This window comes from Epinephelus lanceolatus, chromosome 7 (genome assembly GCF_041903045.1).
Source record: "Epinephelus lanceolatus isolate andai-2023 chromosome 7, ASM4190304v1, whole genome shotgun sequence".
Taxonomy (NCBI): domain Eukaryota; kingdom Metazoa; phylum Chordata; class Actinopteri; order Perciformes; family Serranidae; genus Epinephelus; species Epinephelus lanceolatus.
In genome coordinates this window covers 13638015-13652762 of record NC_135740.1, presented here as the reverse complement: position 1 = coordinate 13652762, position 14748 = coordinate 13638015, and the positions used below count along the sequence as shown (strand labels likewise).

At 41.5% G+C, this 14748-nt stretch overlaps 1 protein-coding gene across 4 annotated transcripts in view; it reads left to right on the top strand.

Annotated features, from left to right (window-relative positions):
• The window catches only part of nrg2b (neuregulin 2b), an 86482-nt gene that overhangs the window by 39762 nt on the left and 31972 nt on the right, over window positions 1-14748 (top strand). For 2 of the 4 annotated variants that reach the window (XM_033633094.2, XM_033633092.2), the window contains exons 2-6: window positions 3237-3399; window positions 6810-6928; window positions 8151-8237; window positions 8922-9008; window positions 9801-9924. In XM_033633094.2, the coding sequence (XP_033488985.1) occupies window positions 3237-3399; window positions 6810-6928; window positions 8151-8237; window positions 8922-9008; window positions 9801-9924 (580 nt within the window). The remainder of the gene's footprint in view (window positions 1-3236; window positions 3400-6809; window positions 6929-8150; window positions 8238-8921; window positions 9009-9800; window positions 9925-14748) is intronic. The other 2 variants (XM_078169198.1, XM_033633095.2) reach the window with 1 other exon arrangement.

Sequence of the window (14748 nt, the reverse complement as noted above, 5' to 3'; positions counted from 1 at the left end):
ATAGCGAAGCTGAGACACAAAATTGTTTAAATATTGGGTAACGTTGCACATTTTTAGCAGTGTCTTGTGCAAGAGTGTCGAGGCTTAGTGTTGCACTTGGTTGTTCACGTGAAAAATTAAAAGAAAAGTGTAAGAAAAAGAAAAGATTGCTAAAGAGAGGCAGTTCAAACCCTGGCTCCTGTCTTACATGGGGCGGCTGTGGCTCGACCAATTGGAAAGCTGGTGCTTTGATCCCTGGCATTTGCAGTCTTCATAACAAAAGTGTCCTTGGGCAAGATGCTGAACTCCAAATTGCTCCTGATAGCCGTGCCAGCTATGTGTGAGTGAGTGTGAATGTTTATTCAATGAACAGGTGGCACCTTGTATTGTAACCTCAACCACCATCTTATTTATGTGTGTGTGAATGGTGTTATAAAGCACTTTGAATGGTCATGCAGACTAGAAAAGTACTATGTAAATGCAGTCCATTTACCATTTAACTTTGCACGCTGGCCAATCACAGCGTGAAGTGGGTGTGATTGTTGCCTCGTCAGTTTCAGAAAAGTTACCAAAAGGGTCACACACAGAAGGTGTTCAGGGGGAGTGGGTTTCTGAAACTATCAACCATCTGAAAAGCACTTCTTGGGGAGTATACTGGCACACACAGTGAACTACTCTTACTGCAGAAAATATTATATTTACAGAACTTTTTTTAAGAAGCATTAATCAATTTTTTCAGATCATCGGAGGCAGTTAAGTACATTAATACTGACATGTTCTCGCAATATAAAGTTGAGCTGTTATGTGAACATGTTAGCAAACAGTTGCCTATTTACATCCAGCGTCAAACATTACAGTCATGCTTTGACTATAGGACGAAGTCCAGTAGTCTTCTTTTAGCTGTTATTTGTCTCCACCACCCAACTCTTTAGCTTACTGTTCCAGAATGTTCATCAGCTCATCACTGACTTTGTCCTCTGTCTGGTGCAAAGCAAGTAGTGCAGGGGGTTTATCAGAGCATTTTCACAGTAAACAGCTGCCTGCTGCGTCTCGTCTCTCACTTGTTTTTCTTTGTTTGGTTTCATCAGTCAACGGGAGCACCAGCCAAGCCCAAGTCTAGTTGAGCCAAGTCAAGATTCAACACTGGATCTAGTCCTTACACAGACTGTGGCATCTGGAGCCTTGGAAAAGAAGAGAAAGTACCAGCTTCTTGAAAATACCAAAAATAGCAGGCAAATTGCTCCCAAAAATATATGATGACAGTGACACTTAGTGCTATTCTTCAGCATAACTCATCACAAGCCAGGAGCCATGGAGGGAGAGAGAGAGAGAGAGAGAGAGAGAGAGAGAGAGAGAGAGACAGCATCTGGTGATGTTGAGATGATTTACTTTGGTGTGACGTGGAATTATACATCAAGAGTGTGTGTCGAGTCTGTGACAAGACTAAATCTCACAAAATGTGAGAACTGGATTTAAAGATGTGCTGCTTGTTCTGTTGTGAGTCTAAAAATCCTACTTAAATCCTACTTACATAACTGCAAGCTGTTTGGACGGTACTTCATAGAGGTTCTCTCTTTCTTTTTTTTTTCTACCTCCATTCTGAGTTTGTGGTTTTTCCCCCATTAACATCCACTTGTGTGATAAGGCTGCCATTAATGTAAATTTTTCTTAAAGAGAGCAGAACAAGCAATGCATGAGTCTGCATTGTAATACCTTCTGACTGTCTGTCTGTGGTTCTCAGTTAGAAACACATTTTTTCCTACTGAAGATGCAAAAGGGATTGCGAGTAAATGGTTTAATTTTCTTGTGATTTCCTTAAATAGCTAGGCACTGCAGTTTTTAGTTCATTTGGTGGGGACTATTTTTAGTGGTGGATTAATATCAGAAGTGTCAGGTTTTGGCTTACAGTTCTTGTTGGTCTTGATCTTTTCATGGAATTTCTTACACTTATCACTTTATGATTCAGTCTGAGATTAACAATAGTGACTGATGGATCTGACCTATCGCAGATCCCATCATTTTGTGTGAGTGCGTGTTTGTGTGTGCAAGCAGCAGTTAATTTCGTATTTTCAATACCAATCAAAAACATATGCTAAATTGCAGTTGTTAATTTTAAAATTCAAAAAATTCCCACTTTTTGGGCTCTGAAACAGGAAGAAATTACATCGATCAAGGTCTGACAGATTGGCAAATCCTAATAATCTGCGATGAATTTAGCACTCAGACCACCCATCACATCACATTTAGTTTTGAAATCCTAAAGTAAGACTTGTGTGTTCTGCATGACAGAAAGACACAGAGGACTTTGAAGTTCTCATACTAAAATTAAAACATAACTATGTGGGATATGCGGCATGCAGTATTCAGTATTTTGTGTAAAATGCACAAGATTTACGAGACATACACCAACATATAGACCCACAGTATATAGATGGAAGGATGCAGCAGTACTGTGAGGAGCTGTGGGTCTATACAACAGTTGCCTCACAGTTGATCAAGCATGTGCTAGCACTTAAACACTGTGTGTTTGTGTGTGTGTGTTAGGCCCACATTTGTGCACACGTGTGTAAAATACGCTGGGTGCTTCATTGGCTGTGTGTGTGTGTGTGTATAAATGGTAATGGATGGTGCTGAGTTGTCTCTTTGCTTTAGCTTCTGTGTGCTTGTGTTGCCTGAGCTGGTGTCAGTGATGCAGTCTGTTGTAGTTTTTGAGGAGAGAAGTGAGAGAGTGAAACTCTCCTGAGACTGATGAAGCACATGCACGCACACACACGTACACACACGTAAACACACCCACATTGCTCCATAGTGAAAATCTACTGCAGAGCATTTCTGAGAGAAGATTTTTTTCTTTATAAGCTTTCACTTTGTCTTTGCTTTTCAGGATTCAGACCATACCCAAGTGATTTTCTTAGGTGTGTGCATGTGTGTGTGTGTGTGTGTGTGTGTGTGTGTGTGTATGTGTATTGTATCATTGATTTTCCTCCATTCTTTAGCCATCTCTCATGTGAACTCTGACCTGTTTCCTCAGATTTTGACCCCAACATCTGAACCCTCGCTAACAGATTTTCATCAGCTACACACACAAACACACACACACACACACACACACAGTCATGGACACACAAACACAACAATACACACACTCAGACAATTAAATGGAAAGATTAATTGAATGTCTGTAGTTAATTTCAATAATGCAAGCTTTGATTTTCTCTCTCTGCTCTCTTCCTCTTGTCCCCTCTCTCTCTGTGCAGCCTCTGCTCCTAGGCTTCGGCTAATGCGAGGCCAGTCTCTGGTGGAAGGGGACAAGCTGTACTTGAAGTGCGAAGCGACGGGGAATCCCAGCCCTTCCTTCCGCTGGTACAAAGATGGACATGAGCTTCAGAGAGGCAGAGACCTCAAGATAAAGACCAACAAGTGAGTCTGTCAGACTGGATTTTTTTTTCTTAATGTTCACACTCCATATACAATATTCACACCAAAAAGTTTTAAAATGCCTTAAATCCAGACAGATGAAGACTTCCTAAAACACATGCTGTACAAACTGCTATGGCTCCTGGCAACTCTGTAACTTCACACTGCAACCAAACTGACATTTACTGACTTCCTTCTCTGTTTTATTTCATTCATCAACACAGATGCAGTAAAGAGCATAAAAAAGTTTAGGTATAGGCTCAGACTTTTTTCAAGGACATCTTACTACAACACCACATGCCCATATGTCATTGCTCACTGTAATCAGTGGCCCCAAAGCTGTACCCTCCTGGAATATGTACACTGTAAGAAATGAGTGCCAAAATCAACAGTCCCTGTTCTGTAAAAAATGCGTTGTGAGGTTCAGTCAGAATCAGAATCCAGTTTATTAGGAGGTTTTCACCAGTGTTAGGAAGCACCTAGTTAAATGTAAATGAGTGACTCCAGAGATGATCACTTGGTGCTGTGTCCAAACCTGTGTAACAGCAGCAACAGAAAGTTTGCTTCTCCAGCAAGGATCCATATAGTCAAGGATGCCAAGATCCTTGTTTATACTCAGGTGTAAAGAGAGCCTCAAGGGGGATTTATACTTGTGCAGCAGACCCTACGCCACAGCCTACGAACGTGGCCTATGCCGTTTGAGCATTTATACTGTAGTTACACTTCCAAAACACTAGTGGGCGGCAGGGTTTCTGTCAAGTGCTGTAAAGTTTAGTAGATTCAAAACACACCCCAAATGCACATTAAACATGGCTTAATAGAGGCAATTTCAAACACAAGTGGGTTGCACAGAGTTGGGTTGAGTGTTCTCAGTTCAGATACAGTGCCATTTCTTGTAATCAGTTCCTGTAATGCTGTAAAGATTACGGGAAGACTGTGACTGGTCCCAGTTTAATAATTGTCCATTTGCTTCGATGGCCAATCACCACAAACATTTGTGTATAACGATCAGTCGTTTATTGCTTGTCTGGGCTAGGAACTAGAATTAAATTTCTCATTCCGTCAAAGATGAGTCTGCTGCTTTTTGAAACAATAACTGACACTTTATGGTTGATGCGTGCAGTGGGTTGCACCCATCACAAATCGTTAAAATGTCACACCCGTGCCACCCATGATCCCGTCCTGCAGGCTGTCTTGTTTATACAGACTTTATCTCTGCGCTGTTACTACCTCCACTCCCGGGTCAGAGGTGAGGCAACTCTGTCCCCCCATTTCGAGATCGTACCTCTTATACAGAATGGTGAGGCAGGATAATGGCACAGTATTCCCACTTTGAACAGGCAGTGTAAACAGGGCCATTGACTGTGAATATTTGAAGTTTCTCAGAATAGTCTTTTAGCATCTCTTACCACCTTTCTAAACCTGACCATAGCCTCTATCGGTGAGCCAGTCAAAGCTAAAATCAGGTTTCTGAAGTCTTAGTCTGAGCTATGGTGGAGGGATATGTCCTGGTAGTCGCATCTAGTGGTGAGGTTGTTACTCAAAAAAGTGATGTATTACACATTACTTGCTACTTTTAAAAAGAGTGACGCATTTCTTTAATTAATTACTCTCTGTAGAAAACTCTGCATGGGCACACTGGATGGTGTCGTTGTTGGCACGTTTGATGATTTTTTTAAATTCGCCCATTATGCAGATAATTGAAGAACTTGTGTAACAAAAGTAACAACATAGATGTTTGATTAGTAACTGTGATGTGATTACTGAATTTAGAACAGTCATGCATTATATTACTGTGTTACTGACAATTGTAATGAGATTACAGTAATGTGCTACTTTGTATGTTGTGTTACACCAGACACTGGTCGCATCTAGTTGTGTTGCTGGGACTTCATCAGTAGGTACATGTGACAGTTTTGTTCTGACTCAATGAGGACAGACAGATGAATGAAGTTAAGATAATGTGACAGGATATGGGTGTGTGGATTAACAGATGATTTGTGCTGATTAAGATTTAACAGAAGTCTTTGGGGCTTGGACACCAGAGGGAGATTGTTTGTGATCGTGGGACATCTGAGCAGCAGCAAGACAAATCCCCCCTTGGAGTCCAGACACCGGTCGAGGTGATGGTGGCAGATGACTTTGAGGCTAATGACTGGTGCGGCTGTTGAGGCTGATGAATCGGACAAGACTAGGCAGTAATAGGGAGATGAAGGGCGAGCATAGTTGCAGCATGAAAAAACTACAGGCAGAGAAAGAACCATATTTAAAATGAGAAGCAGTAAGATGATAGGCTGACAGAGAAGGTTTGTTGCTGTGCTATTGGTTGATTGTGAGTCAGCTGTAGAGCAGCTGATGACTCAATTGACAGCGGCAGACAATGACAGCTAGAGATGGAGAGTGAGCATGGAGTGAATGGCAGGGTGAGACAGAAAAATTGCAGCCTAAGCATGAAAAGTATTGTCTTCTCTACTGAACTTTCACTAGAGCTTCATTGGGCTAACTTAGCTACAGAAGCTAGCTTTAACTGAACTGTACATTGCATTTTTGTACTATACACGGACAATGTATTTTGTTCCTCTTTCTTATAATGTCTTAAAAAAGGGATTGCATTACAGCCTGCATGGAAAGCAGGAATGAGTAACCCACAGCTCTCTCAGGGTGTTCATAGAGATAGATGTGGAAAAAAATCAGTCCTCTCATGAGCACAGTGAAAGTTTTGCTGACTTTGATGCACATCTTCCAAAGCAGTATTATCAGGCAGTGTCCTACTTTCGTTTCATTGGTTACATCACACATAACTTACCTTGTATAATCACAGATCATTTTTTCACCCGCTCAAAATGTTCAATCAGTCATAAATCTGCTGAAAAAGCTCATGTAAAGTGACATAGTCATATATCACATACTGTATGTCCTCTTTGTTACTTTACAGAGTGAATCAAACACTTATTTTGCACTCATACACACTTCTAATGACACCCTGTTATTCACTGGTGTAAAGCATTAACAAGTTTGTGTTTGACTTTTTGCTGTAAATGAATGTTTAAAACTGATTTTAAAGTTATAACCCATTTATCTGTGGTTTGTGTTCTCAGTTCAGATACAGTGCCATTTCTTGTAATCAGTTCCTGTAATGCTGTAAAGATTACAGGAAGACTGTGACTGGTCCCAGTTTAATAATTGTCCATTTGCTTCGATGGCCAATCACCACGAACATTTGTGTATAACGATCAGTCGTTTATTGCTTGTCTGGGCTGGGAACCAGAATTAAATTTCTCATTCAGTCAAAGATGAGTCTGCTACTTTTTGAACAATAACTGACACTTTCTTTTTATCAGCTCTGTATCACCCTCTGTGTCTCCCTGTTTTTTCCCTCTTCTGTCTCTGCCTGTTGTTCCTCGTCACTGAAGAAAAAACTCAAAGGTGCAGATCAGTCGTGTCCGTGTGGAAGACTCGGGCAACTACACCTGTGTGGCTGAAAACTCACTAGGACAAGAAAATGTCACGAGTATTATCAGCGTGCAGATCTGTGAGCAATGACACATCTATCTATCTATCTATCTATCTATCTCTCTATTCACAGTCTGACTAATTTATGTTGATTGTAACGTATATGCTCTACTCTTCAAGCCTCTGTTCCAAAATGTTTTTTTCTTTCATCTGTCATTCTGAAAACCTAAAACTTGATACTGGGCCTTTCTGTCCATTTAATCTAATTACTTAATTTCAAAGATGCAGCAATCTGATCATGTAATCACAAACTTAATTTGCCAACAGTGGTCAAACTGTGTTGTATAAGGGCCCTGACACACCAAGCCGTCAGTTGGACGTTGGTCAATGTTGGGCCATCGTGAGTGTCTGTTGCCCTAGTTGCCATGTTGTGTCCCACACCGTTGGCACTAGTCGGCCCTTGTCACCTGTTTTTCGGCCAGTTCAGCATGTTGAATCAACGTCAGAGAAAGCAGTGCTGCTTACTCTGATTGGCAGCTCAGCTCAGTGCATGAAAAGAGAACTGGAAGTGAGGGAAGCAAACAAACGACTAAAGTCAAGAGGGTGGTAAATTGAAACAAAGACTGTTTTTTATCTATTGAGCCTTTGGCAGAAACAGTTCATAATTGTTTGTGGTATTCTTCGTTGGTGCACGTTAAATATCCTTAAAACACTGGGTTGTGTTGTTAATGTGCTAACTGGCTAACTAGTGAGCCGCCTGTTGCTATGGAGAGTTATTTCCTCTCATGCAGGCACAGAACCTACATGCTAGCTGGCCATCAGCTATAATCTTTGTGGTGTGTTTGTGTGCAACTTTTTGGCTGAGGCACAGGCAACATGAGGTGACGCAACAGTCTGCCTTTATCGCCACTAGTTTTTTGATGTCGGTTTGATGTGTCTTGGCCTTTACCTAGCCTGTGTCATAATATAGTACCTGTCAAGATCAGTCAGTTTTTGAAAGTTTGAAAAAGAAGAAGAGAGAAGTGTGTTGGGGGAGCAGGTGTATCCGACTGAACCTGGCTCTTTCCACTCACAAAACCAGCAGCTGTGAGCTGGAGAGCTGCAGCGAGCACAGGAAGGTGACTGATGCCTGCCCAAAGAGTAGATAGATTTGTCACACTAAGCTCTTTGAAATTCACTAAAGAGGTCTGAAAGGTATGTGGCATACTGTGGTGTATGATATTTAGCGCTATGGCTGCCGTAAAATTTAACAAAACTATGACAGCTTTTTTGCCTCTGTTTTCTGTCTGTCCTCCTCCTAGTGACCACCACCACCCCGTCTCCAGGTGTGAGTCATGTGAGGCGCTGTAACGACTCGGAGAAGGCCTACTGTGTCAACGGAGCAGACTGTTAGTATTTTGTGTAAAATGCACAAGATTTATGAGACACACACTGACATACAGACCCAGTGTCTTGTTGAGTCTCAACATCTACAGTGTGTATATAGATGGAAGGATGCAGCTGTACTGTGAGGAGCTGTGGGTCTATACAACAGTTGCCTCACAGTTGATCAAGCGTGTGCTAGTGTTTAAGTGCCAGCAGATGTGTGTCAGGCCTACCTTTGTGCACACATGTGTGTAAAATACGCGGGATGCTTCATTGGCTGTGTGTGTGTGTTTGTGTGTGTGTGTGTGTATAAATGGTACTAGATGGTGCTGAGCTGTCTCTTTGCTTTAGTTTCTGTGTGCTTGTGTTGCCTGCGCTGGTGTCAGTGATGCAGTCTGTTGTAGTTTTTGAGGAGAGAAGAGAGACTGATGAAGCACACACTCACACACACACACACACACACACACACATGTAAACACACTAACATTGCTCCATAGTGAAAATCTACTGCAGAGTGTTTCCGGGGAAAGATTCTTCTCTCTATAAGCTTTCACTTTGTCTTTGCCTGCCCAAAGAGTGGATAGATTTGTCACACTAAGCTCTTTGAAATTCACTAGAGGTCTGAAAGGTATGTGGCATACTAAAATTTAAGAAAAAGGTGACAGCAATTCTTTTTGCATCTCTTTTTTGTCTGACTGTCCTCCTAGTGACCACCACCACCCCGTCTCCAGGTGTGAGTCATGTGAAGCGCTGCAACGACTCGGAGAAGGCTTACTGCATCAACGGAGGAGACTGTTAGTATTATGTGTGACATGCACAAGATTTATGAGACATACACCGACATATAGACCCACAGTGTCTTGTAGAGTCTCAACATCTACAGTGTGTTTATAGATGGAAGGATGCAGCAGTACTGTGAGGAGCTGTGGGTCTATACAACAGTTGCCTCACAGTTGATCAAGCGTGTGCTAGCACTTAAACACTGTGTGTGTGTGTGTGTGTGTGTGTGAGTGTGTGTGTGTGTATTCAGTCTCACAGATGTGTGTTAGGCCCACATTTGTGCACACGTGTGTAAAATACGCTGGGTGCTTCATTGGCTGTATATGTGTGTGTGTGTGCGTGTGTGTGTGTGTGTGTGTGTGTGTGTGTATAAATGGTACTAGATGGTGCTGAGTTGTCTCTTTGCTTTAGCTTCTGTGTGCTTGTGTTGCCTGAGCTGGTGTTAGTGATGCAGTCTGTTGTAGTTTTTAAGGAGAGAAGAGAGAGAGTGAAACTCTCCTGAGACTGATGAAGCACATGCACGCACACACACACGTAAACACACCCACATTGCTCCATAGTGAAATTCTACTGCAGAGTGTTTCTGAGGGAAGATTTTTTTTCTTTATAAGCCTTCGCTTTGTCTTTGCCTGCCCAAAGAGTAGATAGATTTGTCACACTAAGCTCTTTGAAATTCACTAAAGAGGTCTGAAAGGTATGTGGCATACTGTGGTCTATGATATTTAGTGCTGTGGCTGCCATAAAATTTAACAAAAAGGTGACAGCATTTTTTTTTGCATCTGTTTTCTGTCTGTCTGTCCTCCTAGTGACCACCACCACCCCGTCTCCAGGTGTGACTCATGTGAGGCGCTGCAACGACACAGAGAAGGCCTACTGCGTCAACGGAGGAGACTGTTACTTCATTCATGGTATTAACCAGCTGTCCTGCAAGTAAGTTGGATGCTCAGTCGGCCCCCCGTCCCTTCAGTCATCACTGTATAGTCGTTCCCCTGTCTTCCTCCCTCCTTCTCTCTTTCTGTCTCTGTCTCTCTGGTCTCAGACACTATGTCGCTGGTCACAGCGCTACATTGTCTTCCATTCCCTGGTTGTACCCTCCCCACATGCACCTGCAGCCCACTCAGCCACTCACCATGCACTGTGTCTAAGGCTTGTTATTTATAGTTTTTAACAATTGTCACAAAACAGGTTTTTGTGTAGAGCAGATGGCTTAAACAGATCTTAACTCAGACATTATGTCCATGCGCATTCAGACTGGTTGCATCTTGCTCCAAGCAGATCACTTTACAGTGTGTGAATTTTGCTTGTGACAGTAGCACGTGAAATGCTTCTGGTTATGGGTAGTCATTAAAAAATGAGGAGAAATGCAAAGGTATTAGAGAAGAACAAACAGTTAAACTACGTTTGTTTTCGTTACAAATTATATTTACAAAGTCTTGTTTTTCTTTTAATATTCCACTGGTGGTGTGGATTCCATCTGTCAGCAATATGGTATGATAGTAGAATCTACGGCTGTACCCAGCTCAGAATTATGTAACTCGAATCAGATTTGGCTGTTCAATACAAATATTTTACTATTTGTTCCTTGTTTTACAGAGTTTGAGAGTTTAAATTGACGTTCTGGTGACAGTGATATTCATGTAATATAGCGAACAAGGGGAGCTAGCCCTCCAAGCTAATGCAGGCTAATGTTAACTATGCTAATGACGAATCAGAAATGTCAAAATATTTTTGCAGACACTGGTACCAAACAATGTCAGAGGCTGTATTGTATTAACTTTCTAAGCAGAGGGCAGTAGATAAAGTTTTCTCGAAGCCTGGCTGGGCAAAGCCTCTCTTCCTGCTGGCAGCTGCCTTTATCTCACTCAGACTAAGGGTTCAGTTATGCTCAATGTTAGATGCGGAGACATTCTGAGCCTTCTGTCTGTACTCTGCGTTCATTTCGTCCATTTGTGCACATTTTCTGAAACCTTACGGATATGGATGAAACAGAGCAGTACCACCTGAGGTTGTGGGGGCAGCGTAGCATAGTTCAAGCGAGATATGACTGTAGGAGACAGCGAAGAAATTGAAATATTGGCGGAACGGAAGTAATCAGTAATAAAGTGAAAATAATTCCTTGTCCACATGTTTGTATGTATATAATACTGCCTCCGTTTAAAGGTACAATATTCCGACCTCCTCCACCATCACCTCATTTGTTGATGTGTGAAACTTTTGTCTCCACCCTCTAGTGCCATCTATTGGCTGTATCTATGCTATCATAAGGGACGTGTGGAAGTATAAGGGCAGTGGAGTTTATAACATTTGAAATGGTCATTTCAATTTCCATACGTAAAGGGAGTTAAAATGAACCTTTTCCCTGGGTCTGGGTCTGCAGCTGCCTGTACCGGAGAGCAGTATGGAAGTGAGAAGCGCTCACTCTGCAGCTAAATCTGGGGACCAAAACATCCCCAGAAGTACGCTGCACACTGACTGACTGCTCGACTTGTGGAGTCTCAGTCGACTGAGGGGCCTCCGACTGATGATTCATATCTCTGACTTTCAGAGAGCAGCCCTAGTGCAAGCCAGTGGAAACAGTTAGCATAAACCTGCACATATGCAGGGTGATGACAGTATGTGGGGCAAAGTTATTGATTTTATAGTCAATTATGTTTTTTTAACAGGTTTTCAAATTCCATCAGACAGTATTGTCTCCTTGGTCTGTGTTCAGTTAGCAAGCAGGTTACTTGTGTAGCATGGCAGGTGATTCTACTTTTGTAGACCTTGTGGCAAAGAAAAATGTTTTTGCAGAGTGCAGTGTTGCTCAGAGGAACTTCACAGGCATGAAAAGTTAAAGAGGACATCCCGCTGACGTAGTATATTAGCTTCTGCCTCTGTTGTCGGTCACACTGTTGGCATGTAACCATGAAATGCCTGCATACTGAGGACACCTAAAGAGGACAGGTGAGAAGAGACAGATTTCAATATACACTAATATGTCCTAAGTTTTTATATTTTTCAACTATCAGAGAGGCTGCACAGTTGATTTTGTGTTAGCCTACCTTTTATTAATTTATTTATTTATTGTCACTCACCTCCATCTGTCATTAGTCACTGTTAGCAGCTATGCTAATTTATTAGCAACCATAACCACAGTGTTACTAATTTCGAACAGCCAACTGTAGTTGACAGCGCATGTAACTTTAAGATAATAGTCTGGCAGTATTACCTTAATTAAGTTAGTCCCAGGTAAAGTGTTAGCATCAGCCAAAACTGATAATCTGTTGGTGGGAATACTTTGATTATTAATAATGAAAAGTCCAAATATGGTGTAACCACCACTTTTGTCACTTCACTCTCACTTGTAAAGTTGACAGAGAGCAGAGGATCGTGGGGAAGCTTGCAACATAGCGAAAGTGCTTGTTATAGGTGAGATTGCATAAAGCTGAGTCCTCCACAGTGTTCACTGAAAAACTACAACAGTCACACAGCATTGTCTTTTACCGAGGCACGATCAGAAGTAAATATGATACTTCACAGGTATTTACTGTATTGTCCATCTGTTCTGAAGTTGTTTCCCTCTCTTACTGGACTACAGTTCTGTAATTTTATTGTTATTGTCTTACTTATCCTGCTCCGTACCGTTTGGTAGGTTGATCTGTGACTGTGCAGCTGATGTGTGATGTTGTGCTGTGGTGCGTTCACATGCTGCGTCAAACTCAGCCTTCCAAGACTTGAGAGAGGTTTGATGCACATTCTATTGGAGGAAGCTACCAAATCCACATCATCACAACAATGTGTATTTTCATATTGTGTTTGTTTTTTTTTAAAGCTTTTACTTTGTGACAAGAAACCCTGTAGCTGCTATGTAGTTTGGCAGTCAACACTCAAGACACACACACTCATGAATGAATGCATCAAGCAGACAGAGAGCAGCCAGTGTGATTGTTGTTGTTGTTTTTTTTTTAAACTGAGCATGTTGAGCAGGTGCTTAGTTCCTGTGTGGGGATAATGTGAGTAAGACATACACCATGTTTTGTGCAAGCTGGATCTGAAATGTAGTAATAGTGACGCCACAGCTATTTCTGCATTGACGCAGAGAGGGAGTGGTTAACAGGGTTCACTCTGCATGCTAAGTATCTAGTCCTTCTTCTTCTGTTTATTTGAAATAAACTGTTAACATAAAATGCATCACTTCCTGTGAGTGGGAGGATTTTTCCCAGGAAAGAGCTACCAGACTGGTAGGTGTTTAGAACAGCAAGTGCAAGAAAATTTCCATGAACTGGATATCAGATGAATCACTGCTGTGTTATATGAACTTATTACTGAGAAAAACAGATATTTATTTATATGAACATGTCACAAGTTACATTGACAGCAATATGCATGTTGGCAACAAAGGAGAATATTCAAACCCTGGTTACAACAATCTGGAGCTTGCAGCACCTCACACGAGTAGAGGTTGAAAATGGCATCATATCAGTAATGGTCTCTATAAGGAGAATTTATTGTTTGTTGCGGAATCTGTAGGTGATAGGACAAGACTTTGGCACTGGAAGTGTTCTGGTTTCTGCTTGTAGTCCAACTAGTATTGACCAAGTACATTTGACTGGTTGAAATGCAATCTTGGAATCCAGTGGCTATCGTCTGAGGATGAGTTAATTTTATACGACCGTTGTCAAATTTATTTGCATTCATATGCAGATATCTATTTATAGAGATAAGCTAATATAACAGGCAAATGGAAAAGACAGTTGTGGCCTGGATATCTGTTGGCTACACTGGATCAGCCCAGAATATTGGCCCAGACCAATAGCAGATGGGTTTCGAGACTGATTAGCTAGTAAGATTGCCCTTCTTTGGTATACATTAAATGGCACAGTAGGCCAACAACTGTAAGCTTAATGCTGTACAAACTGCATTTGCAACCAAAACTTTGTATTAAAGGGACAATTCACCCCAAAATGTAAGAAAAAATACATATTTTGTCTCACTTGTAGTGCTTCTTTTCACTTAGGATTGTTTTGGTGTGAGGTGCCAAGTGCTGGCGGTATCGGCCGCAGAGATGTCTGCTATCGCTCCAAAACAATGGAACTAGATGGCAGTTGGCCTGTGGTGCTCAAAGCACCAAAAAAACCCCAAAAAACAAACATTTGAAACACTCAACATCAATGTCTCTTTCCAGAGATCATGACCTCGTTATTCAAGTTGATCCACAGGCCTTGTTGTGAACCGTTTCATGTAGGAACTATTTTCTTTGTACCAAACTACACCCTTGGATGAGAGGCCTGTGCTCGCTACAGCACGAGCTGTAAACTTTAATGGCGTCCTCCTTGGCGGAGCTGTGATGTTAGCTAGTTCAGTGGTACTAGGTGAGCTAGCAATAGATTGCAGATGGAAAACAGTTCCTACATAAAACTGCTTACAAAAAAGTCTGTGGATTATCTTGAGTATCCAGGCCATGATTTTTGGAAAGAGACATTGTCTTTGAGTTTTATTAAATGTATATTTTTAGCATGAGTGCCATCTAGTTCCATTATATTCAAGAGAAGGCAGACATCTCTACGGCTGATATCTCCAGCACACAAAAATAGCACTACAGGTAAGAGGAAGAGTACGTATCTTTGATTTTGGGGTGAACTGTTCCTTTAACCTGAGCTAAGAAAAAGTCCTTGTGTTTCTCTTTGTGAAATCTATATTTTCTAAACTGAAGTTTGTAATCTTTCAGTTCCAACTTGCTATACATACGGGGTCATTTTGTAGATGTGTAACAAA